Source organism: Taeniopygia guttata, chromosome 1A (assembly GCF_048771995.1).
Source record: "Taeniopygia guttata chromosome 1A, bTaeGut7.mat, whole genome shotgun sequence".
Classification (NCBI taxonomy): domain Eukaryota; kingdom Metazoa; phylum Chordata; class Aves; order Passeriformes; family Estrildidae; genus Taeniopygia; species Taeniopygia guttata.
This window is the reverse complement of record NC_133025.1, coordinates 64546707-64574705: the sequence shown is the minus strand read 5'-3', so window position 1 is coordinate 64574705 and position 27999 is coordinate 64546707. Positions and strand designations below refer to the sequence as shown.

The window sequence follows — 27999 nt, the reverse complement described above, 5'->3', positions numbered from 1 at the left end:
AAGAAAGAGGTTGTGTTGGTTCTCCTACCTGATAGCTGTCAAGGTAAAATCGTCAACTTTTCAAACTGGCCATTCTTTGCTCTAAACACCAGGCTTTTTCTCTGTTCCAGCTGCTGGAAGAAGTCAGCTGCATTGTCTTTGCTGCAGCTGCAAGAATGACTTGACTGATTTGCATTCATGGCTCTTGGATGATCTGGTGAACCATGGAGCTCAAAGTATGGGTGGATGGAGTGCAGAGAATTGTCTGTGGGGTCACCGAAGTCACAACATGCCAGGAAGTTGTAATAGCCCTTGCTCAGGCTATTGGTGAGTACTGCCAGGTGGGAAGTGGGGTGAAGCTAAACCCAGGGGAGGTGGGCGAGCACTGGGTACCAGCAGGGCAGAAAATGCAATGCACAGTGGGATAATCTTGCAGTGTAAACTTGTAGCCTTGGATTTTTCACCTGCCAGAGAGAGACTGAAAAGACAGAAAAGAAACATTTTGAAGTCGACAACCTTTCCGTCAGTAAAAAAAATTATTCCCTAAGTAATAATAATTATGCTGCCATTGGTTGTTGTAAAAACAGCCTGGACTAAGGAAGGTTCTAAACTGTCAGTATTCTGAGTACCAAAGAAAACATAAAAGCAATGCAATATAATTGGTTCGCTAATGATGTTCATTGAAATTATATCCACTGTAAGTATCATTAGCTATATTGGGAATAGTATAGATCACTGAAATAGATCCTTCATGGTCTCCTCTGACGCCTGCATGCCACATAACTCACTGTTCATGAAGGAGTAACTTGGAAGTCTTTACACTGTTAGCCCTTTGCTGAACAGTCTAGAAGAGAAAAATAAAATCTTTCAGGCTTCTCCACAGGAAAGCCTTGTAAGATATTTCTCAGTGCTTAAGGGCATCCTGAATAAGCCTCAACCTCATCCTGTCAGTATTTCCTATGCTGATACTTATTCTTCACTAAAATGTTATAATTGACGTTACATACTATTTAGATTTAGGCATTAAAACCTATGTTTTACCTAAAATTAATAGTTTAAATGTGAGCTTCTGCATTTTTCAGTATGCCAGCAGTTTTTCAAGATTGTATTAGCAGTCTGACTCAATTTGAAAATAATGATTTTCTAATAGAAAGTTAGACCTCTGAATATCAGCAAGGTATTCTCCCTGTAAGCATAAAGTCAATTTCTCTGAAATTGATGTTTATTTATTTAAATGTTAAACTTTTAAATACAATTTTCATCTCCTTGCATCTGATGGAGTGGAAGACAGGTATTTATTTGTTTTATACTTTAAGAGGATTGAACTAAATGCAAGCATGTGCTTATCTATATGCACCAAATAACTTTTGAAGCTTCATTTTAAAAACTGTAGAAAGTCAGTTTGTCTCTCAAAGCTTGTAGTTGATGTTAAACTATTAAATGTTTCTTTACTGGTTTAATTGCAGCTTTTTGTTTAATGGTAGCTGGCTCATCAATTGCTTCCATATCTCTTTTTCTGCCTGCAGGATTTTTGAGAAACAATTCTGCTAGCATGATCATTTTCTAGCCATGATTTAGTGATACATGTTTAGAAATAATGAAGTGGTTGTGATACTTTTTTTCTTCACTTTTTTCTTCACTTTGCTTTCTCTCACAAAAATGTCAGACTCCCAGTTCTAGACAGTAATTTAATGTTCTCCTGTGTAATTTCTCCTTGGGTTTTCTTCTATAACTTCATTTATTAGCCTGAACTCTGTAAAGACTTCCTCAGTCTTGGAAACGCACACAGGTTTTGTCAGCTCTGCAGACTTCCTTTTCTGTAACATGTCACCAGTTTGTCTGGGACAGGCGACTCTGCTTCCATGCTGAGATAAATTTCAGCTGCAACCAGAGCCAAATCAAGATAATCCTTTGGAAATTCCTTCCCAAGGCAAATACCCTCTCTAGAAAACAATTTCCCTCTTGCTGGGACAGCTAGGACGGTATCAGACACCATATAAATTACACCTGTGTGTCCTTGCCAGGGAGGGCTTTCCCAGCCCTCCTGTCAGGCCATTCATCAGGACAGAGCCATCTGGCTGCCCCTGTGATTTGGCTGTAGGTCCCAGTTTACCAGGAGTAATTGTCACTTGAATTTGAATGGGAATCTATGAAAACGGATCCCTCTAACTCTCACCTGACATTTGGTGGTGGAAAGTAGCCAGTTTTAGCTGGCTTCCTCCTTGCTTGGCTCTGATGGGATTTTCCACTTTGCAGTCTGGCTCCTTCAGCAGTCACATAACTTGGCTGCACTCAGGATTATTTTGTCTGTCTGTAAAGTTTGTGGGATACTCCTTTTGTTTTGTTGTGCCTTCCAGTTTATTACTAGGTCCTTGACTTAGAGTGTACAACACAGAAAATACAGTCTTCTTCACTGAGCCTGAAATGGGAATTGCAAGAAATATATTATTTTCTTGAAGTGCAGCATCTGGAATATCTGAAAACTGGCTTATTTTACTGCCATATCCACTGAGGAAAGCACAAGACATCCATAATTAAGAAGCTTCTCATGGACAAATGAAGCTGCCTCTATTCTAGACATGTGAAAAATAAAGCTTAGTCTAGTATTTCAAACAGAGGAAAAGCAGAATTAGTATGGAGCTGTGGTTAGAAGGCACCTTTGGCCTGTATCCAACTCTGCTGCTCAGAGCAGGGCCAGGCAGAGCAGGTTGCTCAGGGCCAGGGGCAGCCGAGTTGTGAACGTGCACAAGTGTGGAGACCTGACTGTGTTCACTCACCCTGGCAGTCAGAGTGTGTTGTCCTTAAATGGAATTTCTTGTGTTTTAAAAAGTGCCTTTGCTGTCACTTGATCAAATGCAGGGTCCTGTCTCCTGATCTCCTGCTGTGATAAAAGCCACAAAAATATTTCCATCTATGCACTTTCCAACTCTTCCCACATGCCATGAAAATTCAGTAACAACTTCAGGATAAAAAAGCTTCTTGGTTTTTTTTTTGGTTTATTTTTTCATCTTCTAGGGCTATTTTAACATAAAAAATCAAGTTATACTGGGCTATGAGCCTTTGTAAGAGGTTCTGTTCCATATCCAGTGTCTAATCCTTGGCCATGGCATTCTGTCACTAAAATTTGCCTGGCTAATGCCTCTGATTCCTTAGAAATTGGAGCTCTTCCAGTAAAAAGTCTCTCTCTGGGGCTGTACTCATGATAAATAACATTTGTGTTACCTGTTCTTGTACTGTGAGCTCCTTCCCTTTCCCCTGCTGCCCATTGCTTGATCACTACAGAACAGGAAATTAGCCTCAAATGCCCCTTCATTCTTTAAAACAAAACAAAACAAAAAAAAAAAAAAAAGGTAGGGTTGTTGTCTCGTTTGGTGCCCTAACAAAGCTTATTTTTAAAAATGTGTATGTAATTTATTGAATGCAAGGGAGAATAACATCAGTTGGATATAACTTTGGATACTAAAATTGTCTGTATCTGTAATTTAGAAGGAGTTGGAATTGCCTTAGCTGGAGGGTGGGTCTGGAGAACTGGAATTCTGTTCAAGACAGACATAAAACTATTCAATTACAAGTTTCCAGAGGGTGAAATCATCTCTCACTGGGATCTGAAAGAACATTTGATACTACCTTTTATGATTTTTATCTAGGTCTGCTTTGTTTTCTTTTTAACTCAAACGCTTTGCAAGTGACTAATGAGATTTGGCTTTTAATACAAATAAGAAAAGTGATTGTTTCATCATGAGAAGCAAAGCCCTAACAAAAACAAAAATACACCTCAGCACACAGTTTAAATACAGAACCACAAGTCTTGTTTTAAAAATATTTTTGCCAGGAAAAATGAGCTTTTCCAAGGTTCATCCTTGTCTCTTTTAAAAATGTGCATTTGACAGCCCATTCTCTGCTAAGTTTTCTGTGCATTCTGTGAAAACCAGAATGGCTTCATATAAACATTGCTTGGTCATTTTGATTCCTCTTCATAATTTGGACAACTGAAAAAAAAGTAAAAAGAGAGTTGTTGATACTTTTAAAGTTTGTGTGTAATGAGATGGTTGATGAATCCAGACAAAGGTCTGTTTTGAATGTGTTTGAATATAATGACTTGTCTCAAAAAGTCATTGTAATAGTGAGGGGAAAAGCAGGTGTATCCTAAAAAAGTGAGTCAGTCATTTTTGGTGATGGTTAGGCAAATGGAGTTTAACTATAGAATTTATTTTTAATTGGCTTTTACTGGTTGTTTTCCATTCAAACACAAAAAATAAAAAATCTTCCAAAGGAATGTGGTTACAAATAGTGCAGTCACAAATACACTTGTCCTCTTCCTTCAGAAATGCTGCTCTCCCAGCCCCCATGAGGATCTTTATTGCATTTGTTGTGATTTCTTTTACCCCTGGAGCCTAGAATGCGTCTCCTCTGCTCAAAATGACATGTTTGTTTCCTAGAAAGTGAATATTTCATTCTAGAGAGACATGAAGCTTGAATTTCTTACCAAAAGAAACCTTCTGCCCTCCTCCCTGTAATTTTATGTGGCAATTAATTAAATTGGCAGACTTGCTTTAAATAGTGCTGTGGATTTTGGTGCTTCTGGCTGCAGAATCATGAGCGGCACTTCACTGAACAAGAAGTACAGCTGTCTCTTTTTAAAATTAAACAAATGCAGCCATCGGGTTTTTTTTTCTTTTTTAACTTCCAGTTGAGTACTTTTCCTCAAAGATAAATTGACTGTATTTATTAAAATATCAGTGCTGTTTCAAACATGAGCTAGAGCATTGTAGGGCTCAGCCAAAAGTTGTACCTGGAAAGTTCAAATCACTTATTCTACAAAACCATATTTTGACAGGACAGGGGGCGATGGCTTCACACTGACAGAGAGCAGGTTTAGATTGGATATGAGGAAGAAAATCTTCCCTGTGAGGGTGGGGAGGCCCTGGCACAGGGTGCCCAGAGAAGCTGTGGCTGCCCCATCCCTGGAACTGTTCAAGGCTGGGTTGGACAGGGCTCTGAGCAAGCTGGGTTAGTGGCAGTGTCCCTGCTAAGGATCTGTTTAGAATTTGTGTTCTTTCAACCCCAAGATTTCATTCTCTGCCACTTCTAGTAGTGACATTAAGAGGGATAATAAATATAGGAAACATGTGCTTTGTGGTGATCTCATAGTGTGATCATATAAACTTGCTGGTTCAGAAATCTGGTGACAGTAAACTTACTGGGAGGGACCTGGGCTGCTATATGTGCTTTGCCACCTAATGCTGTGTGACCTCAGCCAAACTTCCCCATTGTTCCACCTATTTAGGACACAGCTCTAAAAAAAGTGTGGTACCTCAGGGTGCTGGGGAAAAAGGCAGTTGAAAGCACGAAGTGATGACTGAGATTTTTGTTCTGTGATAAACTCCTGCATACCCTTTTTTTGAGAGCAAGGATCAAAGTAATGAACTAAGGCTTCGGTCCTGGTAAAGACACGGAGAGATGGCTGTGCCTGGAGAACTCAGGAGACTTTCAATGGAACCTGTATATCTGTGGATTTTTCTACCTAGGACTGGACTCCTCTCACTCTTTATTTTCTATTGTATTTCATACCTGTGGTTGCAAAATATAGCATGAATTAAGAAATTTGAGCAATGCAAACTCTAACCTCTATTTTGAAGGCTGTTTTCTTCCTCTTAATCTTAGGTATTTAATGAGTTTCAGGTAGCCAGAATGGTATTTTTTTTTCAAGTTGCTATGGATGTTAACTAAAGTATCACATAATGAATGAAATGTCAGCTTCATATTTCAAAGATACTGAGTTCAGATCATCCTGGATTGATTAAAATTGCCAGCAATTACTTTTCTGTCAGTGCTGTTAAAGATTCAGGAGTTAATGCTGCTGTCCCTTTGGTAAGCAGAGCATTTTCACCCACGTGTTCCACATATTAAGAGTTCTTAGAAGATTTTACCCACATGCAATTACTTTTTCTTTGCATTGCCTTGTTAAGGAAGACAGCCTAGGGCTGGAAGGCTGTCTCTGGGAAACCAAGTGGGTCAGAAAGCCATGTCCTCGTGACTTTTCAGTGCTCTGGGCAGTCTGGATTTGGCTTGAGCCAAGTATTGGCAGGTCTGGCTTTACCTCCATGGAGACCTGTGCACTGTGATAAGTCTGGAGTGCTCATTCAGGTTCAGCTCAACACTGAGACTAGTGCAACTTCCCTTTTAGTGTGGCTGTCTTAAAACTTCTGTCTTAGGTGATGATTTTCTTTTTTACCTTTTTTTTTTTTTTTCCCAAGACTGTCCAAAGTGCCACTTTGCAGGGCAGACTCTTGGCACAGCTGCCGTGCAGCAGAGGTGATAGGACCCCTGGGGAAAATAGGGATGTGTCTGCCAGGGAGCTTCCCTCGCTGGGTGCATCCCGGTGGTCTCAGGGAAAGAGAAGAAACTGGGAGCAAGACTGCATTGAAGGGTTTGAGAGCAAGTCTTGTGAGGAGGGCTGAAGGAGCTGTAAAGGCTCAGCCTGGAGAAAAGGAGGCTCAGGAGGCACCTTCTGGCTCTGCACAGTCCCTGACAGGAGGGGCAGCCAGGGGAAGTCCGGCTCTGCTCTCAGGGAACAAGGGACAGGACAAGAGGGAATGGTCTCAGGCTGTGCCAGAGGAGGTTCAGGTTGGACATCAGCAGGAATTTCTTCATGGAAAAGGTTGTTAAGCATTGGCAGGGGCTGCTTAGGGAGGTTTGGAGTCCCCATTCCTGGAGGTGTCCAGGGAATGGCTGGGGTGTGGCACTCAGTGCCCTGGGCTGGGTGGCAAGGTGGGGGCATTGGGCACAGCTTGGGCTCAGTGATCTTGGCAATCTTTTCCAGACTAAATGATTCTATGACCTCTGGTGACAAAGACCTGCTCCTGCCCACCCCAAGCCCTCTTCTAGGGAAGGAGAGGTACCCTCATGTTTAAGACTGTTCATCCCACCCCTTTTCCCAGAAATGATGTGGGACCAGGGCAATGAGTCACCTGCTTGCACTGACTCACTGCTGTAGGTCCTGGCTCTGAAGCATGCGAGACACTTAATGGAAAGATGGATCTTGCTTGGTGCTTAGCATAAACATTTGTAGCCTGATGGGAAAGATAAGGCACAGATACTTTTTTTTCAGGGTGTATAATACTACCTGCATAGCAAAATAAATGTAGTGCCTAAAATGCTTTGCTTGTAGAGGATGATAGACTTTTGGGTGGGAGTAATGGGATGAATCATTTCTGTCCTGAAAAAGGCAATTGATGACTTCTCAGTTTACAGTCCTGCCAAGAGTGTTGCTACTGCTGCTTTCCTTTGGAGTTTCATTTTCACTTTTGGCAGCAGAAATGGTTGCTCTGACTACTGTGTCAGCTGCAAATATTAAAGCATATAGAGGAGCTTGAAGTGAGTAATGTTGTCCTACTACCTTCATGGAGTATAATTTTAAAATCTGCCTCTTGAGTCTAAAAAAATGTTCATTACCATGTACCTATATTTTATTAGTTTAATCACTGTCCATTGTGATGGAATCTGTGTTTAAATTAGCAAATTACATCAATCCCAAGCTAAGACTACAGTGGCTGGGCACATGACATGGGCACTTGGGTCCAGAGCTTGTGTTTGGCTGTGCAGCAGAGCCAGGTCTAGGACACTGAGTGCAGTTTGCTATTTAATGTCACAAGAAGTCCAGGTTCAAACCACTCATGACAGCTCTTTGCAGGCTCTCAGAATATCAGCATTCTGGAGTCCATATATTTCCTTTTCTGATGTCTTTCTCAATTTTGAAATAAACTATTCTTTTGAAGGTGTGCCTTTATTAATAGAACCTGTGATAAATTTGTGTGCTTAGGGAGCTGTTGGTGGAAACTGAACCTATTAACCTTGACACTGCCCTTTGTGGAGATGCAGTGTGCTTTAGGGATGCAAATATGTCTCCTTCTGTTATTGCTTGTTATTTGCTGTCTGCAAAACAAAGTTCTTCGTGATTGTTTTAAGATGGCACTATCATATGGTACATCCAAGGTCCCCATTATGGGGACCATGCAGTAACCACAGAATGGCCTGGGTCGAAAAGGACCCTAAAGATCATCCCATCCCAGCCCCCTGCCATGGGCAGGGGCACCTGCACCATCCCAGCTTGCTCAGCCCTCTCTGGCCTTGGACACTGCCAGGGATCCAGGGCAGCCACAGCTTCTCTGGGCACCCTGTGCCAGGGCCTCACCACCCTCACAGGGAAGATTTTCTTCCTAATACCCAATCTAACCCTGCTCTCTGTCAGTGTGAAGCCATTCCCCCTTGTCCTGTCACTCCAGGCCCTTGTCAAGAGTCTCTCTCCATCCTTCCTGTGGGTTCCCTTCAGGCACTGCAAGGCCACAGTGAGGTCACCCCAAAGCCTTCTCCTCTCCAGGCTGAACAATCCCAGTTCCCTCAGCCTTTCCTCCCAGCAGAGCTGCTCCATCCCTCTGCTCCCCTTGGTGTCCCTGCTCTGGCCTGGCTCCAGCAGCTCCCTGTCCTTGCTGTGCTGGGATCCCAGGGCTGGATGCAGCCCTGCAGCAGGGGGTCTCAGCAGTGTGGAGCAGAACCACCTTTCCCCTGCTGCCCAGGAAGCAGCTGGACCTGAAACAGGTTACAGAGGCTTTTTCCAGCCCTTGAATTACTGTTTTTGAAGAGGAAACTACAGAACACAGCACTACTTGTGGTTTTTTTTGGCCTGTCTGGATGGTTTTCTCTACCAGTCCCATCAATACAAGGCTTTGATAGAAGTATTAAAAAAAAAAAAAAAAAAAAAAAAAAGTCTAATATGTTCTAGTTGCAGTTAAAGTTTAAGGGAATTCACTGCTGAACTGGTCACTGAACCTTTCCTGAAGATGCTGCAAAATTCTGAGTGGTAGTCCATATATTATTCAGGTGGAGAAACACACTGTAATTTGAGGAATGCCATATATTGCTGATACATGGCCATTACCTGAATGTGACTGTAACTTAATTTTTAAAATAATAAGGCTACATGAAAGAGGCTGGACTGAGTTCTGCCAGGTGCTTTTTGTGTCCAGAAGCTTGTGGATAAACACACAGGTCAAGAAGCAGCATGCAGGCGGTGAATTGTTCCTCATCAACAACATGGGCAAGCTGCTTTCTCCTTGTCAGTGGTGGCTGCACACCAAAACCAGCACTTTGCTACAGGGACGCCTGTGTTCTGAAATACTCTGTCATTAGTTCTGAATTAACTCATTCACCCTTTCATTTGTGAATTAATCCCCTCTAATGCAGGCAAACATCACAGTTGTGGTTGTCTGGGTATTGTTAATCTGCGTCATGCACAGGCTGAGCACTAGACCTGGGTAATGATCTCGGAAGAGAACAGCTTTGTTTTAGAGCAGTCCTGAGCTCAAGGTGTGGTTGTTGAACTGTGCAAGTGTTACTTCCACAAAACACTTTCTTTTATGTGGTCTCCTGTTACATTTCTTTTAAGTAATGAATTTAATAGCAGAGTGAATAAAAACTGCACTCTGCTTGCTCCCCTAGTGGTACCTACTCTAGTTTGCAATTTCAGGACTTCTTTGAACCTGTTTCTGACACAACACGAGCATTAGTAGCACAACCATGATTACAAGCTGGAAACGTCTAAGATGAACAAAACAGAGCAGTGAAGTGCAGCCTTTGTCCTGGGGTATGTTTTTGCAATATTTTTCTTCTCCAGGATTTATTGTTCATATGCTATAGCAAACATTTGGTTTATTTTTCCTGTAACAACACCAATGCCTACTACAAACTACAAATCTTCATGGATCAATTAGCAATATTGTGAGTTAGCAAAAATCTCTCACTTTACACCATATACCTTTATAAACTTGATTTTGAAGAACTTTATTAGAATAAGCCTTAAATCTCTTTCTGAGAGTGTTAGCCAAGTATGTTATTATGCTGATAGGTTTGGGGCTTTTCCCCACTTTTTTTCCCCAGTCCCTACCCAGTGTCATTTATTTATATGGCATTTGTAGTAGTGGATTTCTATTCTCATACTGCCTGCCTCATTTTGCTGACTTCTATCAGCCAAATCTTTCAGCCCTCACTCCTAACTTGGAAGTGAACATGGACATTTTGGTTTCTGACTGGACCAGCCAATCCCGCCGGGATGAGCCATGAGCCAAAGCTGCCTGTTCTCCAGCTGCCTCTGCAGACAGTTTTTGTTCTTGTTCTTTGCTTTGGGAGCTAATTGTGAGAAAGTGAGAGCAGAAGAACATTTCCAATGCAGTAGTTGTAGCTCAGAAGGCTCTCTAGAAGGCAGTGTCCCATTTTAGAGGGGTGCATAGTGTGTTAATCACCACAGTGCAGCTTGTTTCCTACAAATCTGAAGTGAGGAGTCCATGTGAGTGTTGTGACTGGCGGTCAAGGGCCAGATCTCCAGCCCAAGATTAGGATATTTTTGTCCTTTTGAGAAAAGTGTAATGATTGGGCAGGTAGTATAAGGTAAGAGAACACATCAAATGCATTACCACTGATAACTACATTTCTTCCAACTCCTCCCTTCTGTAGGTGTATATATGACAGGCTTTTATGTGCTGAAATAAATCATTTGAATGATCATGTCTCATGAAAATGAATGTAGGTAATGCATTAAAGTAGCTAATGATGTTTTTAAGGTTAATGGCAATTGTAGAGCTGTTCAGAAATTCATAAGCATCAAACACTTTAAAAGCAGTTGATCTTTCCCAACTTTTTGTAAATAATGTTGTGGCTTTTAAGTGAGGATACCTTGACAGGGGAAACTCTTCTGGAGAGGCAGAATGCTGTATTTCAGAGTAGTGAGAGTGCTTAGAAAAATATCCCATAAGTGGTGTTGGAGGAGGAAGACTGCTGAGCTGAATTTAGGGGTGTTTAATAAGAACACAAATGAAGCATTGAACGTAAGTTGTATTGTCAACAGAGCAATTAGAAAAACTCTGAGGACTTACCAAAGGACTTAAGTTTCCTCCTGAAGGCTGGGTTGCCCCGGTGGGGATGTGGGAGCCTCCTGAAGGCTGGGTTGCCCCGGTGGGGATGTGGGAGCCTCCTGAAGGCTGGGTTGCCCCGGTGGGGATGTGGGAGTCTCCTGAAGGCTGGGTTGCCCCGGTGGGGATGTGGGAGCCTCCTGAAGGCTGGGTTGCCCTCATGGGGATGTGGGAGCCTCCTGAAGGCTGGGTTGCCCTGGTGGGGATGTGGGAGCCTCCTGAAGGCTGGGTTGCCCTCGTGGGGATGTGGGAGCCTCCTGAAGGCTGAGTTGCCCCGGTGGGGATGTGGGAGCCTCCTGAAGGCTGGGTTGCCCCGGTGGGGATGTGGGAGCCTCCTGAAGGCTGGGTTGCCCCGGTGGGGATGTGGGAGCCGCTGTTGCAGATGATGACATTGTGCAGGGAGCTCGATGACTTGTTCGCAGTTTAGGCAGCCCACGCTGCTCTTGTCCCTCAGCTCTCCTCAGTGTAGGTTTGTCACATCAGCAGCACTGCCATAGGCATCACAGGCTGTGGCCTAGGCTGGATCAGTGTCTGAACGAACCGGAGGGCAGGAACAGGGGAGCTGAGGCTCTGTCAGTCATTAACAGCTGCCTCTGATTGATGAAAAGTCTAGCAGCAAACACACTGCCTTCACGTTTGATATTTCCATGTGGCTGCATGAAAGATCTGGGACTCCTGTCCTTGTTTTCTTGCTCTAGAGGTTTGCATTGTGTGTATTTACGTGGTGGTTACCAACACGGCCGGGTCGCTTGCTTTATCCTTCCCTGTGAGGGTGGTGATGCCCTGGCACAGGGTGCCCAGAGCAGCTGTGGCTGCCCCATCCCTGGCAGTGCCCAAGCCAGGCTGGATGTGGCTCTGAGCAAGCTGGGATAGGCAAGGTGTCCCTGCCCATGGCAGGGGGATGGAACTAGCTGATCTTTAGGTCCATTCCAACCCAAACCATTGTGCGATTCCCTGAGTCTCAGTCCGTCCCATCCTGCCGGCAGCCCGGAGTTGCGCAGTTCCGCGGTTCTCGCTGTCAATCCCTGTTCACTGCCGGGCGGGGAGGGTTTAGAGGTGAACTCGGTGATGTGCGGGCACAGGGGGCAGGTGAAACAGCCTGTGGGGCACGGGAGGGTCGTGTCCCGGTGCTGTCCCGGTGCCATCCCCTCACCCCGGGGCTGTCCCGGTGCCATCCCCTCGCCCCGGGGCCGTCCCGCTGCCGTCCCTCACGGCGGGCCGGTGGCGCCGCCCCGCGGCCGCGCTGACGCTGTGCTCCCTTGCAGGGCGCACCGGGCGCTACACGCTGATCGAGAAGTGGCGGGACACGGAGCGGCACCTGGCGCCGCACGAGAACCCCATCGTGTCCCTCAACAAGTGGGGACAGTACGCCAGCGACGTGCAGCTGATCCTGCGGCGCACCGGGCCCTCCCTCAGCGAGCGGCCCACGTCGGACAGCGTGGCGCGCATCCCCGAGAGGACTCTGTACCGGCAGAGCTTGCCGCCCCTGGCCAAGCTCAGGCAGCCCGGGGACAAGGCCATGAAGAGGAGGGAACCGAAAAGGAAATCCCTCACCTTCACCGGCGGCGCCAAGGGGCTAATGGACATCTTCGGCAAGAGCAAGGAATCCGAGTTCAAGCAAAAGGTGCTCAACAACTGTAAAACAACAGCGGACGAGTTGAAGAAACTGATCCACCTCCAGACGGAGAAGCTTCAGTGCATCGAGAAGCAGCTGGAGTCCAACGAAGCTGAGATCCGCTACTGGGAGCAAAAGTACAACGCCAGCCTGGAAGAAGAAATCCTCAAACTGGAGCAGAAGATCAAACGCAACGAAGTGGAGATTGAGGAGGAAGAGTTCTGGGAAAACGAGCTGCAGATCGAACAGGAGAATGAAAAGCAGCTGATGGAGCAGTTGCAGGAGATGAGGCAGAGGATCCTGGAGTGTGAGAGCAAGCTCAAGGACTATGTGTCTCAGATCCACAACATGGAGAGTGGCCTTGAAGCAGAGAAGCTGCAGCGGGAAGTTCAGGAGTCCCAAGTGAATGAAGAAGAGGTCAAGGAAAAGATCGAGAAGGTGAAGGGAGAAATTGATATTCAGGGCCAGCAGAGTCTGAGATTGGAAAATGGCATTAAAGCGGTAGAAAGGTCTTTGGGCCAAGCTACCAAGCGATTACAGGTAAGATTGTCATTTTATCCATAGCTAGAGAAAGTCAAAGACTCTGATTAATTTCTCTTACACAAATCTGAAGCCTATAAAAGACAGCACAAGAAAGTTTCCAGAGTGAATCATGGTAAAAGACTATGTTGCTTTCATTTTCAAATCACATTTCAGCTTGTGGGTTTTTTTTGGGAGAGCAGATAGTTTTTATTTCACCTATGCTTAACTTGCTCATTCAAACTATCTGAGAAGAAAAGCACCACTGTAGCATTTTCTGAGGATAAACTTCTGATCTTTGCTAGGTTTTCTGCTACCAAAAGAGATGAATTACAAAGAACAGTCCAAAAGCAGCGCCTGGAAAGGTACAGAGCTAAAGTACCTGCAACCTTACAGGGCTTTGGTTTTAAGGAACAGCATCCCTCTTTTCCTGGCTGACTGGCTGTTAGAGATTTTATTTTCTCTACACCTCAGGCATTTGTGGCACATGTGTAAAAAGAGAATCCAGACCCAGTTTCCTTGCTAAAGTTAATGATATCACCTGGACCTTGATAAAGCATGAAAGAATAAAGGAACTCCAGCTGCTAGCTGGATGAAGGTGGAGGAAAGATTGGAGCTCCTGGGATTTTTATGTGCCACGTAAGGTAGTCCTAAGGCACCATACATCAGTTGGAGTTGTGGTCCTTGCTGATTCCCAGGATTCACAGTTAGTATATTCTGCAGCTCTGCAGTGGCATTAAGGTGATTCCACTGTGAATATGTAAAGGGATTTTTTTTATCCTTACTTCTGCCTTAGAACCATGTCAGTATGAGCTGGTTTTACTAGATAATGGGGGGGGGGGGGGGGGGGGGGGAAGTAATCTTTTCATCCAAAGCAAAATGGATGAAAACTGTAAGCAGTATTGGCCATGATTATCTATGCTAAGTTTCCAGACATGCTGCACTTAAGGATTTGCACTGATGGAAAGCTTCAAGTCCTCTTTATGTGTTTTATCTACTGAGGCCATGATGGAGTTAAAAATATTTCTGGCTTGGTTCTTTTCATACTTTTCATAGTCTCTTTTCTTTGGAAAGTTCCCATTCAATTCAGATCTTCCAGTCTTGTTCTAAACCTAAAGGTGCACAAATCTGGAAGTCCACAAGAAAATAAACTGAGCTCTGCGCTATGGAGCTTTAGTAGGGAGGAAATAGACAAATATTTTATTGCATACCCGAAGTTCAAGATTAAAGCAGCTCAACCTCTGTGTGTGGGAATAATAATAGTCCAAGACTGTTGTAATCTATCAGAGCTGTAAGTTTTGCATATCATGACAGAAGTACAGAAAAAGATCCTAAATGATCATCTGTGCTTTGGAATGGGGAGCCAGCCAGGCTTTGGCTTCATTGCACAAAACCCTTGCAGAGTGAGAAGGTTCTGGCCAAAAAAAGTTTAAATAGAAAATGTAAAGAACAAGAAGAGAAAAGAATTTTACTCCATTTAAGATCAGAAGAATTAAATGAGCTGTCCAAGCCATGCTGGACACTTCAGGAAGAAGTAAGACTTGGTGCCAGACTGCTGCTCAGTTGATTATTTTTTCAGCATTCACACTATTACCTTTATTTGCTGATGTGCCAAGGTTTTTCTCAGGTGGTATGAGAAACAGCTGCTAGTCATCCAAGAAGCAATATAAAAATAAAATACATTAAGAAAAACCCAATTAGGGTCATGGGTTGGACTTAAGGATGTCAGAGGTCTTTTCCAACCTAATTGATTCTGTGATTCTGTAAGTGCTAGCGAGTGTTGACTGGCATTTTAAATTCCAAGATTAAAATACCTTTCAACTTATCAATTTGCAGTTGAGCTTTAAAAATTGGAGGCTTTCTCATTAAAAGGAAAAGTATTAGTTGCCCAACTGTAAATGTGGTCATGAAATGCTGCTTTATTTGCTCAGCAGATGTTTTCTGTTTCCTGGCAGGACAGGGAACAAGAACTGGAGCAACTGACCAAGGAGCTGCGCCAGGTGAACCTGCAGCAGTTCATCCAGCAAACTGGAACCAAGGTGACGGTGCTGCCGGCAGACCCCGTGGAGGTGGAGGCCCCACACACGGAGCTCGAGAGAGGTGCGGCCCTGGCAATGCTTTGGGAGGGAGGGAAGGAGGGAGAAGGGGCTGGAGGGAAGGAGGGAGAAGGGGCTGGCCGTGCCTTTGCTGCCACATTTACTTTAATGCTGGCACTCCTACGTGAAGTGAATGCTCCCTTAGTGTAGACTTTAGCAAAGCACTACGAGAGTGCATTGTCGAGTACTTATTTTCATTCCAAGGGTTTAGCAGGCTCTAAATAAAGAGCAGTATGGGGAGAACTTCTCTCCCACTGTGCCCGGGCATGCGTTTGTCCCATCAGCAACGAATTAAGCCTGCAGCTTTCAAGAGGGGCCGCTATGGCTGGCTGCCAGCACAGAACGTGGTCGTACATCTGACATTGCTGTTCGTCTGGGTTCTTCCTCTTCTGGTGGGGGTGTTGTCAGAGCAGAAGAAGGAATGTGTCTGGATCCCAAGAAACCCCAGACAGCAGGCGCACAGGAATGGGAGCCGATCCAGCTGGGCTGCCAGCCATGCAGAAGTCCTGCACAGATGGCTGTCACGGCGGGTGCCGACTGACTTCGCCCCCGGCGAGATCAGCGCAGCCTGCACGTGCCCGAATCTGGATTCCGAATTTCCTGGGCAGAACCACAGGAGCATTTTGAATGCATGTCAGAGCTGCAGCACTGGCACAGTCGTGTGCTTTTTCTGGCACTCTGCTTCCAAGGGGCTCTTTGTCTCAGCATTCTCTTGTGCTGGGTCTGTCCCTCTGCTCAGAAAACTTTATAACCAAAAGGCACTGTGGGGGCCAATGGGTTGGGGAGAGAAGAAAAGACAACCAGGCCTTCAAATGCAGCTCTTGTAGGAACTCTTAAGTGGGAAGGAAGCTGAGGTTTTGAATCATGTTACAGTTCAAACTCTCTGCAAGTCACCATATAAGAGAGTGTGTGTGTGTATCTGTGTACATGTTTCTCGTGGGAGGGTAATTCTTTTGTGTGGTTTCATTCTGTTATGAAGTGAGTAGGAAGTATGCACCTTAGATCTCCTCACTTCCTAGCCAGGCACTTCAGTAATTTGTTACACATGGAATTAGTTTTTCTGTGTTGCATTAAGCAGGAGGAGGAGGAGGAAAGGTGCACCTCAGCTGATGACTTTTCTAATTGCCCTTTTTCTCATGCAGAGCCAGCCTTTCAATCTGGGTCACTGAAGCGCCCTGGCTCATCGAGGCAACTCCCCAGTAACCTTCGGATCCTACAGAACCCCCTGTCATCTGGTTTTAACCCAGAGGGCATTTATGTATGACAGTATGTACCTCTTCTAGAGAGGACCTAGCAAGGTACCCTGGACAAGATACACTTTATTTTATTCAGCCAATGATGAATGGAAGAAGTTTGTCTTGTTTTGTTTTTTTTGTTACACCACCGTGTTATTTTTTCTTCTTCCTCCAACACCACTTGGAGCCATACCCTGTGCACTGATGCTAAAGAGACAGGAACTGTCTCAATTCATAATTGGCAAGGATGACCTTACTGTCAACACAGCTTGAGTGCAAAAACCTTCATTGTTTTTGCCACTTCAGAAGTGTTTGGGAAAGTATTGTTCCTTGTATAGTCATAAATGGAAGACTTAGGGTGAAGGAAAATGTGTATGCAACTTATCTGAGGTTTAATTTATTCCCTTTAATCAATGGACTGGTGAATGTTGACCTTTTATATTTTTATTTTTAACTTGTGAATTATCACGTATGGCTGTGTGTCAGTCTGCTGAGGTGACTTTAATTTGTGTATACCAACATCCCCCATCTGATCAAGTACAGCAACCTGCAATGCAGAGTTCTGAGGGGTGCTGAACCATTGCAGTGGTTTCTCACCACTAACTTTATTCCTTTCTTTCATGGGTCATCATATGTCATGTTCCATCCATTGCTACCTTTTAAGGCTTGGAAAGTGAGCTTGTGGGATTTACTTGCTGTTGTATCTGCCTTGAATGAAGCACCTAGTGTCAAAAGATTTATGGATTTTAAACCTTGGCTTGGTAAAAATATTTCCAGTATATGATTGAGGATGCACTAGTTAGATGATATTTTATTATATAGAATGTATATTTGAAATATTTTGCCACATTGTATATGCCTTTTGAGAAAAGAACAATGTAAGAAGTTGTCTTCATATATCTTAACAAAAGAGAGTAGGAGGCTTTCACTGTGTGTGATTTTGTACTTCATTTTTTCCACTGGCCATTACAGTGTTCTTGTTTTGTTACAAATCTTGCTGTTGGAGGGGAAGAAAGACACAACACAAATGAGTATCCACTTCCAGCCTTCCAGAATCCACTCAAGTTTTCTGAAGGGAATAAACCTGGCAGAGTCCCAAGAAGTCAATAGCAGAGCTCTTATTGACAGGAGTGAGGCCAGGATTTCATTCAGCTCCCTGGTGGAGACATGTGGTCCCTTTGAAAGACAGTCACTTAGAGAATGTAATGCTTCCAAGCAGAAAATTCCCACATTTGGTGGTCATTTTTCACAAAGCATATGAAAAGAGAACATTATCACATTTGATGTTGCTCTAATGCAGTCAAAGCTATGAAAGAATTAGACAAAAAGGGTTTCCTGCAGAAAGTAGCTGCTCCCAAATAGCTCTTTGCTTGCAGGCCTTGAAGTGAGATTGCTGTAGGGGACACCAGGTTTGTGCAAAAGGGACTGGCATCAGGGGGACACACTGTAAACGCTGGGGGCTGGCCTCATGGATGAGTTAGGGAAGGGATGGGCCTTCCCTGGTGTGGATTTCCAGTTCTAACAGCAACTCCCAGGATCATCCCCACCTTGGAGCTCCCCTGGGCACAAGGGGGGACACTCTGCCCTCACTGCAGTGCTGAAGACTTGGGCTCCTGATGCCCTCCTTGGCAGAGTCAGGATTTCACCACTGCTAGGAAACTCCAACCTTTTAGCCATAGAAAAATACTTAACTCCTAGCATCCTCTTGTGTTGATTCACTGATGTGCAGATAAATGTTAATTTAAGTCTCATTTTCTAAAAAAGGAGTTTCCTGACAAATGGAAGTTTTAAAAGATATAGCAGAAGATGAAGGATTCTTGAGTGTTTAATGCATTTTTTTTCCTTTCCACTTACTAATGGCATCATATATTCTAAAAATGCTGCTGTATTTAGACTTACAGCAACAGATAAGGCTGTGAATATATAAAGGACCTTTCCAAACAGACTGAATTTTTACTGTTTGACTTATCAGGTTTGGGTGGTTTCTTTTGGGTTTTTTTTTTTGTTTGTTTGATTGTTTGTTTTTGTTTTTGGGGTTTTTTTGGGTTTTTTGGTTTTGGGTTTTTGTTTGTTGGTTTTTTGGGGTTTTTTTTTTGGGTTTGTTTTGTTTGTTTGTTTTGGTTTTTTTTTTTTTCATCTTCCCTTGTGAGCAAACTGGAAAATGAGATATTCCTACCTGAGGAACCTTTGCAGTGCTCACCCATTTTACTGTTAGTTTATCACAAGTCTGTGCTCATGTTTACTGTGCCCATAACTTTGTATTAAAACAAAAAAAAAAAAAGAATGTGTGTGTATATATATATATATATATATATATATATATATATATATATATATATATATATATATATACACATATATATATATATATTTAAAAGTGTAAACTATACATAGTTTGGGGACAATATCTGTCCAAGGTACTTGAGCATATATGCCTTACATTCTGGGTTCAATTTACAGAAATGAAATGGCCCTCTCCAGTGGATATCTTGCATCTTCAGCACCTCTTGATGTTAGAGAACTGAGGCACTCAGCACCTTGCAAAGTCTGGCCCAAATTATGCTGCATGGGGGTGAGGGGAAAGAGTCTTGTCCTGAGATGAAGTATTTTTAAGGCAGATCAGCATATTTACCCCAGCTAATGATTTTGTCATATTCTGTGACTGGTCCATCTTCCACAGATGTCAGTTTGAGCTGAATTGGGCTCTTGCATCATAAAACCTGCTCTCTTTCTCTGCCAGGTTATTCTGTAAGACAGAGGGAGGAGGAAAAGTATTAAAAGGAAGTGTAAGAGCAGCTTTGGAGGGCTTAAATGACAGCTTTGTCATAGAATCAAGGCAGGAATTTGCTGTTGGAGTTAAAAAGTAGCACCTGCTCACTGCAGCAGCTGTTGGACACAGGGGCCAGCCTGGAGCTGGCTCAGGAGTGACCACTTCAGCATCCCTGAGTGGCTCCTCCTTGCCAGGGCTTTGGCACATGTCAGGGTGATCTGAAAAAAAAGTTTGCAGCTTCAGCCACTCCTGTGACCAAGGAGAGGCTTTGGTATCCAGACCTGCCAGTTGTGAGAACTGACAAATTCCCATGCCCCCACCATACTCCTCTTACTTATTGAATTTCACCCAGGCTGAAGTTCCATAGCATTTTCACTGTCTCTGTAAATAAACCAAAAAGAAATGGCATGGCCTTGCATTAAATGTGAATTGACCCATGTGTAACAGTTAGAAAAATTCCTCACACTATGGCGTTTAGAGTTTTGCTTCTGATCAACTGCAGAAACTCACTCTTTCTTTACAACTGTACAAAAAGTCCATTTTCAGAAGTGTTCCAAACCTCCTAGGGCATTAGCAGAAAGGAAGCTACACATACTAATTTTAACAAGTGCCATATTATTTACTGGGCAGCATGATAAAAATGGGGTTTTTTGCTTGCGTTAAATAGTTGAATACACAAGCACTATTTTCCAGTGCACAGGGAATTTATATGGAGAACTCCTGTAATTTATTACTAATGGAAATTAACTGTGTTATCTCTCTCATCCATGAGGATGGAGATGCTATGTTGTTAGGGGAAAAGAGGGGGGTGACCATCTGAAAAGCCAGTAGGTTAAGGCTATGGTGAACAGTCTGAATGCCTGAGCAAGGGAGAAACCAAGTCCCACTCTGAAAAGTCAGCTCCCAGTATCTTTCAGTGGGACTTAGGTTCCCAAGTGCCTGAATTGCTTCTGGAAATGGTATGTTATCTTTGAGATTGCTTGCTTTTCTAAACCCTGGCAAGTTTGGAGGAAGTTCTTGAAGAAGAGAACTACCACCACTAGCATTAGCAATATGCAAACATAATGAAGTAAGAGGGAAAAAGATCCTTTAGTGAAAAAAATATTTCCTCTTGGGGCAGCAATTGCCTTGTTTTTAGCGTGAACAGTATTGCATTATTTCAGTGAACTGGGATCATATGAGTATGATCAAAGAAACATCGATCTTATAATTTTTAGTGAGTTACCTTGAAGCATATAAATTCCTGATGTGCATTAACTTGAGTGAATTGGGCCTTAATGATACATGTAAATAACAAAATTGTATTCAGATATATTTTCCAGAAAATAGTCTCTAATGGTCTGTACTGTATTAAAAAAAAAAGTGTCAAAATGTTACTTTTATATTACACCTCTTTTTTTTTGTTTGTTTGTTTGATTGTTTTGGTTGGTTGTGGTTTTTTTTAGAACATTGAAACGTGCATGTTTATTCTATTTGCTACAGTATTTTAATGTTTTGGATGAAGGCCATCAGTTGTATGGAGATGACAAAACAATCATTCTGTCTATTTATTCAGTATTGCTGCTTAAAGTTTTCAAAATAAAGCTTTCAATGCCAATATAGTGACTGATTGAAAGCTGTTCTAGCTCTCTTCAGGTGTTTTTTTTCTATGTTTGTAGAAAACGAAATAAGCGAAACCTGGTGTATGAGCTGTTATACCAGCAAAGAATTATTGCAATAATACTGGGGGCTGGGTGTGTGTGTAGTAAATACCAATGTATGCATGCAGTGAATGCCTTTAGGTCTCTAAGGGGAGTGCTGAAGAATGTTAAATCCTTTGTGGTCTTGCAAGCACTTTACACATGTGACCAAGTACTGGTTAGAGCTTTGTGCCCATGTGTGGTACGTGTGAGGGCACAACAAGGGGGTCACAAAGGATCAGCTTGGAGCTCTTTGAACCAGACTGGATTTAAGGACATTCTTGAGTGTTCCAGAGATGTGTGTCTGACTGGGGCCTAAAAAAGGTGTTCTGATACAAAACCCTTTCAGTTGCAGCAAGGATGCCTCAAGTGTAGCTGGTACCTCTGAAAATTTTAGCAGTTCTGAAATGGATCAAATGTGCCTGCTGTACTTGTGAAGTGGTCAGAATGCTGAGAGTGTTCACCCTCACCATCATCCTGTGAAACTGCTAACTAGGGGGTTCTGACTGGAACACTTGAGTTGCTGATGCTTTAACCTAGAGAAGCAAAACGAACTGTGAAAACACGAGTGAGCATTTTATTACTGCTCTGCTTCAATGCAAGATGAAAATCTGTATTATATGTAACTATATTTTTTGTCATTTAAAAAGCTATTTTTTATTATTCTCATGAATGATTGACAAAAAGTATTGGATATGCTCCCATACAATAAATTGCCCTCTGAAACTTTGGGTCTTTACAGTTCATGGTTTGCTGGGATTGCACCGTTCATGTCACGCATGTCTCACTACCGAGCTGCTCTCAGAGAACACCGGGCCCGAAGGCACGGCCAAGGCTCCTTTACTGTAAGTGTCATCTCAATCAGATAAAGTCCAGGCACTGCAAGAGGGAAGAGGAGCTTGTTTTCAGCTGATGAACTGTTACTAAAATTAACAGTAACCCTGAAATGACAGAACTGGTCAGTGACTAGGGAGAAGTGTAACTTAAAGCAAAGAGGCAGAGGTTCACTTGGAGGTGAACTGAATGTACTGATTCTTCCCACAACAAATGCAGGGTCCCCTGATGCTTTAGCAAGCAAGAAGAAATTAATCTTTGAACAAGGAGTAGAAGGCCTTTTAGGTCAGATTCAGGTGTTCAGATTACTGTGCTGAGACCAGAGAGGATGTGAAGCTTGCATGAGATCATTTGAGCTAATCAAGGCTGGGAAGTTGATACAGCTGGAGCCTTGTGATTTAAGCCATCCAAATGCAGTCCTTAGTTTAATATCCCAACAAATGGATTTTCCTAAGCTAACTGGAGCCTAATCCCATTAGATGTGAGGAGAAGTGAGCTAACAGTAGTGGCACTGTTGACTGGCAATAGGACAATGCCATGAACTCCACTGAAGCCCTAGCACGTGGCACTGTTGTTGTCAGGGCTGTGGAAGTTGTGGAGGCCCTGTGCTCTGAAAGGTGCCCTTTCCTGCCCCTGTGCCAGTCAGCTGGCTGGCTTTTGTGGTAACTAAGGTTTCTCAGCGTGCCCAGCGGAGCCAGGGCTACAGCTGATGTTTCTGATCTTTTGCTTTGCCTTTAAAGAACAAAGTGGTGTATTTGTATGTGGCTGCTGCAGCACTAACTAGCTCAGTTGTAACTGGACCACTAATGAGTTGCAAAACCAGACCAGATCAATGATCCATTTTGTTCACAAGCCATACTGAAATCTTCTGCCTGTCATGTCTGTGTCAGCTAGGTATTATTCCTTTATAGCCCAAATTTTTAATGATTGTTTAAACGAAGATGTCTGCTGTCTGAAGTAGGGCACAATGAGCAATGGTGCCCATTATTGCCTTACTTGAAAATGATATATTTGCTACCTTTGATATTGTAGCTAGTGTTAATGAGTATTTTCTAGGTCAGCCACTGCTTCATCATTAACTTTCCCCAGAAATATTGGATGGAGACAATCTCAGTTGGTCTATTTTGTTCCCTTTTTCCAGGGAATGGAAATATTGGGTATGTTGTGTACTTTTTTTCCCCATCCTTTTCAATGAGTTCTGTGTACCGTCCAGGGCTGTCTGGAAAGGAGCCTCTTTTGGCATTTGCTAGTGCAACAAGGAACTGATGCAATTAGACCTGATAAACTTCCCTGAGCAACCTCACCTCTTGTCTGAGAAACTCAGGTTCTGCCAGTGTCCTCATGCCACTTCTGGTGCCTCTGTGTGTGCCTCCTTCCTTGCTGCCACACAGGCAGCCCTGGAGCTTCTCCCCCGTGCAATTTGAAGTTTGATTTCTAGAAGCTTTTTGGAGCTGAATCCATGGCTGTGGAAAGGCTACAGGGATCTCTGGAAGAGTGAGAAAGTGTAATCACACTTCTGTTCAGACATCTGGAAGCTGATGGAGGTGAAATATCACTACACCAGACTGTGCTTACTGTTTCAGCTACGTGCTTTGTCTTGTTCTACCTCTTGGCAAAAAGAAGAAGATAGTTGGTAATTGGAAAACTTAGTAGGAAAATGCAGCATAAAAGATCTAATATTCAATCCTGGGTCAAGTTAGAGGGAAGAAAAGTTTTCTGTGATTTATTTTTAATGAGCAAAAGTTTGAAGAAAAAGTATTCAGAACTCCAGCTGGGCTTGTGGAAAGTGTGCTTATAAAAACCCACCTAATCCAATGCAACACAAATGAGTGCAAATAATTACCTGCCTAGGTATTTTTAAAAGGAGAGCTTCTGGTTAAAACAGAAATGAAAAGCAACAACAACAACAACAAAAAAAGGGAGGTTGATGGAAGGAAGGGACCGAGATGTAGACCAAGTAAAACACCTTTAACCTGATTTGTATTTACCCTGAAGTCTCTTCCAGTGCCAGTGTGATGGAAAGTGAATCATGCAGCTTTAGAGCCAGTGACATGGTATCACAGAAGTACCATCAGGAGCTATTGCTAAAATGAAATTTAGGCCAGCCTTTAAGTCTGAAATAACTGGAATTTCTTTGTGATTGCCTGTGGAGCTTCTCCTAAATTACTACCTGCCACAACTTTTATTGTGTGTATCAAACTGCTGTTCTTGAAATGTTATGTGCCCAGAACAGATGATTTGGCTTTAGCAGTCCCAATCAGCCTGAGGTGAACTTTGATTGATGAGGTGGAACTGGCCCTCCTGGTACACAGAAGGGAAACCCCAGAATGCCAGCTGACCTTTGACAGCGTTTTGTTGCTACAACGTTGTCTTAAGCATTTCCTTGACCTGGCAGATCTGCAGCGTGGCTGCCAAGACTATGACCTGGATTCTGCACTGTCATGTTGCTTGTGTCACGCACAAAACAAGCGTGGAGGAGACGGTGACAGAGCAAATGAGAAAGGCGACAATGTCCATCAGCTGTAGGGCTGGGGTGAAAGGTTATGCCCGGGGCCAGCACCAGATAATCGGGTCTCCTGGACTGTGCCAAAGCTGCAGTTCCCAGCAGGCCCACACGAGAGGGCAGCAGTACATGCAGCAGCCACGCACTGCGATGGGAAGCAGGTTTTCTAGGAATACACAACACGTAGTAGGGAATTGCATAAGGCACCCAGCATTCCAACTTTAAAGGTGTTCTTTCAGAAAGGACTAAAATTCCCAGAGCAAAACTATTTTCTTATGTTACTATGACTATAACAATGATCCCAATTATACAATACTTAATTCACAGTGTCAGTGTAACTGATGCACAAATGATGCCATTCCTGCAGTTTCTGAGCAAGCCTGGAAGCTTTCTGAAACTGTACAGGTGTGGGTTGAAACATTCCATTTTAGATACTGTCCTGTGACTGGTGTATTTGCCTGTGCCTGGGATGCTCTTGTTTCATTTCCCAGATCTGCCATAGATTTCCTGTGTGTGACCTTGGGCAAACTACTATAATCCCTGTGGATTGGAGTCCCCCAGCTGTAAGCCCGAGATAATACTGCCTCATCCCCTTTGACTTTGTCTATATATTACACCAGGCCCCGTGGGAAGCAGTGTCTCAATTCCTATTTGTTTGGCAAATAGTAGTGAGCACAACGTGGTCCTGAACTTCATTGTGCCATCTAGATACTGCAGCATGAAGTGTATTTTTATATCCTACTCGGAGGGTAACAAGAAGTCACTCAGAGTTAGCTTTACCTTGCAGTGAGAGCAAGATGCAGGTGTGCTGAGGGAAGCTGGGGGTTTCTGAAGGTGAATTCTTGTTCAGCTTTAAGTAGATTTCTTCTTCTAAAGGGGTAAAAAGGAAAAGCAAGTAAAGGAATAAAAGCTCATTTCAACTTTTACTCAACACTCTTCTTTTGGGTCCTTTCTATTCCAGGCCATTCTGTCATCCTGCTCTATGAAGAGACTGTACACACTAGGGAAAGTGCTAGGTTAGCCCTAAACTACCACCATGCTGACCCAGCTCAAGCAGCTTTGTTCCTAAAGGTCATGCAGTACCTTCCCACTGGCTCTGCCAGGCAGCTGAATTGCCCTCTACTCCTTGGAATGCACTGCCCTAGGGTTACTAAACTCAAGCAAGCCTGTGACATTCCTGTGCATTTTTAAAAGCAGGTATTGCAGACTCTGCATGTTCAGCAATCATAGCAAACAGCTGGAGTCCTGGAAATGCCTTCTGGGCCTGGCAGGACACTGATGGGAGCGTGCTTCCCACGGCTGGCTCCTGGCGTATGGCACACAGATTGCTCTCAAAGGTCATCTTAAATAACTGTACTTACCTCGTCATTTACAACACCAGAATTAGCCCCGTGACCAGTTGGGCATTTTTCAAAGCTACTTCACATTTTGCAGACCTGGATGTATCTTTAGGTTCTTGTTTCCGTACTCTGCAGAGCAAACTGCACTCCAAACACAACCTCTCTGCTGTGCCAAGGAGCTCGTGCAGCCCAGGTTCACACAAACACATTTTCCTTTGCAGATGGACTAGGAGTGCCAAGGAGCATTATCTGGTGATGGCAGCTTGATAAGCAAAGGTAGCTCCTTCTCTCTCAGCGAACAGATGTTGAAGGGAACACAGCCTTAACTCAGACCCTTGTCCACATATATTCCCATACCCTTCAATTACCTTTGTAGCAGCTATTAAGGAATTCTTGTTTATTCTACACACTTTTCTAATGTTTAAGCTTTTTTTTTTCTAGTCATGTTGGTCCATTTGTCTCTACACATTTCATTTCTGACTTTACTCTGGAAAATGAAGTCCTGATGGCAGTGCATTCTGCATGACAGACCCTTTGTCCAAACCAGAGCATCTGTAAGAGTCTGTGACACTGGAGTAAACAAACCCACCTCACAGTCGTGATTTCAATTCCCTAACTCCCAGCAGCTTCTCCCTGGAACAACAGAGGGCACCACTCATCACACAAAATGCTGGAAGAGGAGCAGTCCTGCCTTTGAGTCATAGTTCAGGACCTAGAGTATTTATCTTTCAGTAGGTGACTGGGATTGAATATTCCTTCTCCCATGAGGTTCACCTCTGCATCTTCTGCTCCCTGTGCCAAAAGCTGCTCTCAGAGACGTGCACTGTTCCTCTGGTGGATCTTGCCCTACATTGCACAGAATGATGGTGTGCAGTTACTTACTGTGAAATAGCTTTAGCCTGTTTGATTAGAATCTGCACTTGAGGAAGAGGAAACCACCATGCCAGCTCCTGCCCCTGCTCCCATGAAGATCTGTTTTTATTCCAATGAGTTTACAACATAAAATGCATAAACACGCAGCATATCAGGGCTGGAGCCTCAGTTTCTCCTCTCAGGTGGCTGTGTTATCTTTTGATCTTGCTGTTCTGTCCAACAGCTGCCACCACCAACTCTTCTGAAACAAAGAGACCTACAAGAGGCTACAGGAAAGATGGAGAGAGACTATTTACAGGGCCTGGAGTGACAGGAAAAGGGGGACAGGACAATGGCTTCACACTGACAGAGAGGAGGTCTAGACTGTATATTGGGAAGAAATTCTTCACTGTGAGGGTGGTGAGGCCCTGGCATAGGTTGCCCAGAGAAGCTGTGGCTGCCCCTGGATCTCTGGAAGTGTCCAAGGCCAGGCTGGATGGGGCTCTGAGCAAGCTGGGACAGGGGAAGGTGTCTCTGCCCATGGCAAGGAAGTGGAACTGGATGGTGTATTAAGTCCCTTCCAACCCAGGCCATTCTATGATTCCATATCACAGTAACAATATTGTTATTTCAGAAGAATCTAAATTTTAAAACAGCCTCTGATAAAGTTTTCCCTGTTTTATTAACCCTCCGGCTGATGCCCTCAAGGGCTGTAATTATTAATTTCTGTACAGAGTTGGCCCATATGTGCATAATGTTGCATTTTGGTTGCTCAATGTGCATCGAGCAAAATTCCTGAATGCCGGGACTCTGAACCCCTTGCAGCCCTTTCTGAGAGGACAGGGGAGGTTTAGGTTGCACATTACAGAATCACAGAATGAGCTGAGTTGGAAGGGACCCACAGGATCATCAAGTCCAACTCCTGTCCCTACACACACACTCCCCAAGAGTCACATCATGTGCCCAAGAGTTGTCCAAAAGCTCCTGGAGCTGTCAGGCTTGGGACTGTGACCATCTCTGGGAAGAACCTTTTCCTAATATCCACCCTAACCCTCCCCTGACACAGCTCCAGCCGTTCCCTCAGATCACCACAGAGCAGAGATCAGGGCCTCTGCTTCGTGAGGAAGCTGCAGAACTGCTGTGAGCTCTGTCCTCAGTCTCCTCCAGAAAAACAGACCAAGTGCCCGCACCTGGGGGGTGTTTGTGTTGCTTTACCTCGAGGTCCCTCACCATCTCCATGTCCCTCCTCTGGACACTCTCTTGCAGCTTAATTTCTTTCCTACGTTGCAGTGACCAAAACTGCACAGACTCACCAAGGTGAGGCCGCAAAAGTGCAAAGTAGGAAGAATTTGCTCACAGAAAGGGCGATCGCACATCAGAGTGGGCTGCCCAAGCAGGTGGTGAAATCACCATCCCTGGAGGTGCTGGTCGTGCTGGAGGTGCTGGGTCTGGTCGACGCGGTGGTGTTGGGTCACAGGTTGGACTCGCCGATCACAGAGAACTTTTCCAGCCTGACTGACCCCGCGGTTTTATCAGCGGAGCCCCGGGGCGGCCATTCCTGAGGGGAGGTGGGGCCGCGCGAGGGGAGGCGGGGCGCGAGCCGCGCCCCAGCC

The 27999-nt window shown here is 44.0% G+C and overlaps 1 protein-coding gene and 2 long non-coding RNA genes across 15 annotated transcripts in view; 1 reads left to right on the top strand and 2 right to left on the bottom strand.

Moving 5' to 3' along the window:
• Window positions 1-12214, bottom strand: part of LOC115493459 (uncharacterized) — a 32979-nt gene extending 20765 nt beyond the window's left edge. Inside the window, exons 1-3 of the long non-coding RNA XR_012053699.1 lie at window positions 10908-12214; window positions 2156-2398; window positions 29-457 (exon numbers count right to left, since the gene is read on the bottom strand). This is a non-coding gene — a long non-coding RNA (uncharacterized lncRNA). The remainder of the gene's footprint in view (window positions 1-28; window positions 458-2155; window positions 2399-10907) is intronic.
• RASSF8 (Ras association domain family member 8) lies at window positions 166-20775 on the top strand. The gene is made up of 4 exons (XM_041713840.2): window positions 166-306; window positions 12209-13098; window positions 15033-15177; window positions 16316-20775. Exons 1-4 carry the CDS (start codon window positions 204-206, stop codon window positions 16435-16437), a joined length of 1260 nt encoding a protein of 419 aa, XP_041569774.1. The 5' UTR covers window positions 166-203; the 3' UTR covers window positions 16438-20775.
• Window positions 17193-27998, bottom strand: LOC116807717 (uncharacterized). 13 transcript variants are annotated; one of them, XR_012053690.1, is made up of 5 exons: window positions 27602-27998; window positions 25556-26673; window positions 24975-25064; window positions 22996-23177; window positions 17193-21736 (listed from the first exon to the last, which is right to left on the bottom strand). It is a non-coding gene; the product is annotated as an uncharacterized lncRNA (long non-coding RNA). The 13 variants fall into 13 exon arrangements; XR_012053692.1 differs by having other exon boundaries at window positions 26124-26673; window positions 27602-27997; XR_012053695.1 differs by having other exon boundaries at window positions 26417-26673; window positions 27602-27996.
• Between the last annotated feature and the right edge of the window lies 1 nt (window position 27999).

Excerpts from the sequence above, each read along its gene's own strand:
- RASSF8 (XM_041713840.2), top strand. The coding sequence starts at position 204 with ATGGAGCTCAAAGTATGGGTGGATGGAGTGCAGAGAATTGTCTGTGGG. Across the intron at positions 13,099-15,032 it reads AAGCTACCAAGCGATTACAG|GACAGGGAACAAGAACTGGA; the intron begins GTAAGATTGTCA and ends GTTTCCTGGCAG. Across the intron at positions 15,178-16,315 it reads ACACACGGAGCTCGAGAGAG|AGCCAGCCTTTCAATCTGGG; the intron begins GTGCGGCCCTGG and ends TTTCTCATGCAG.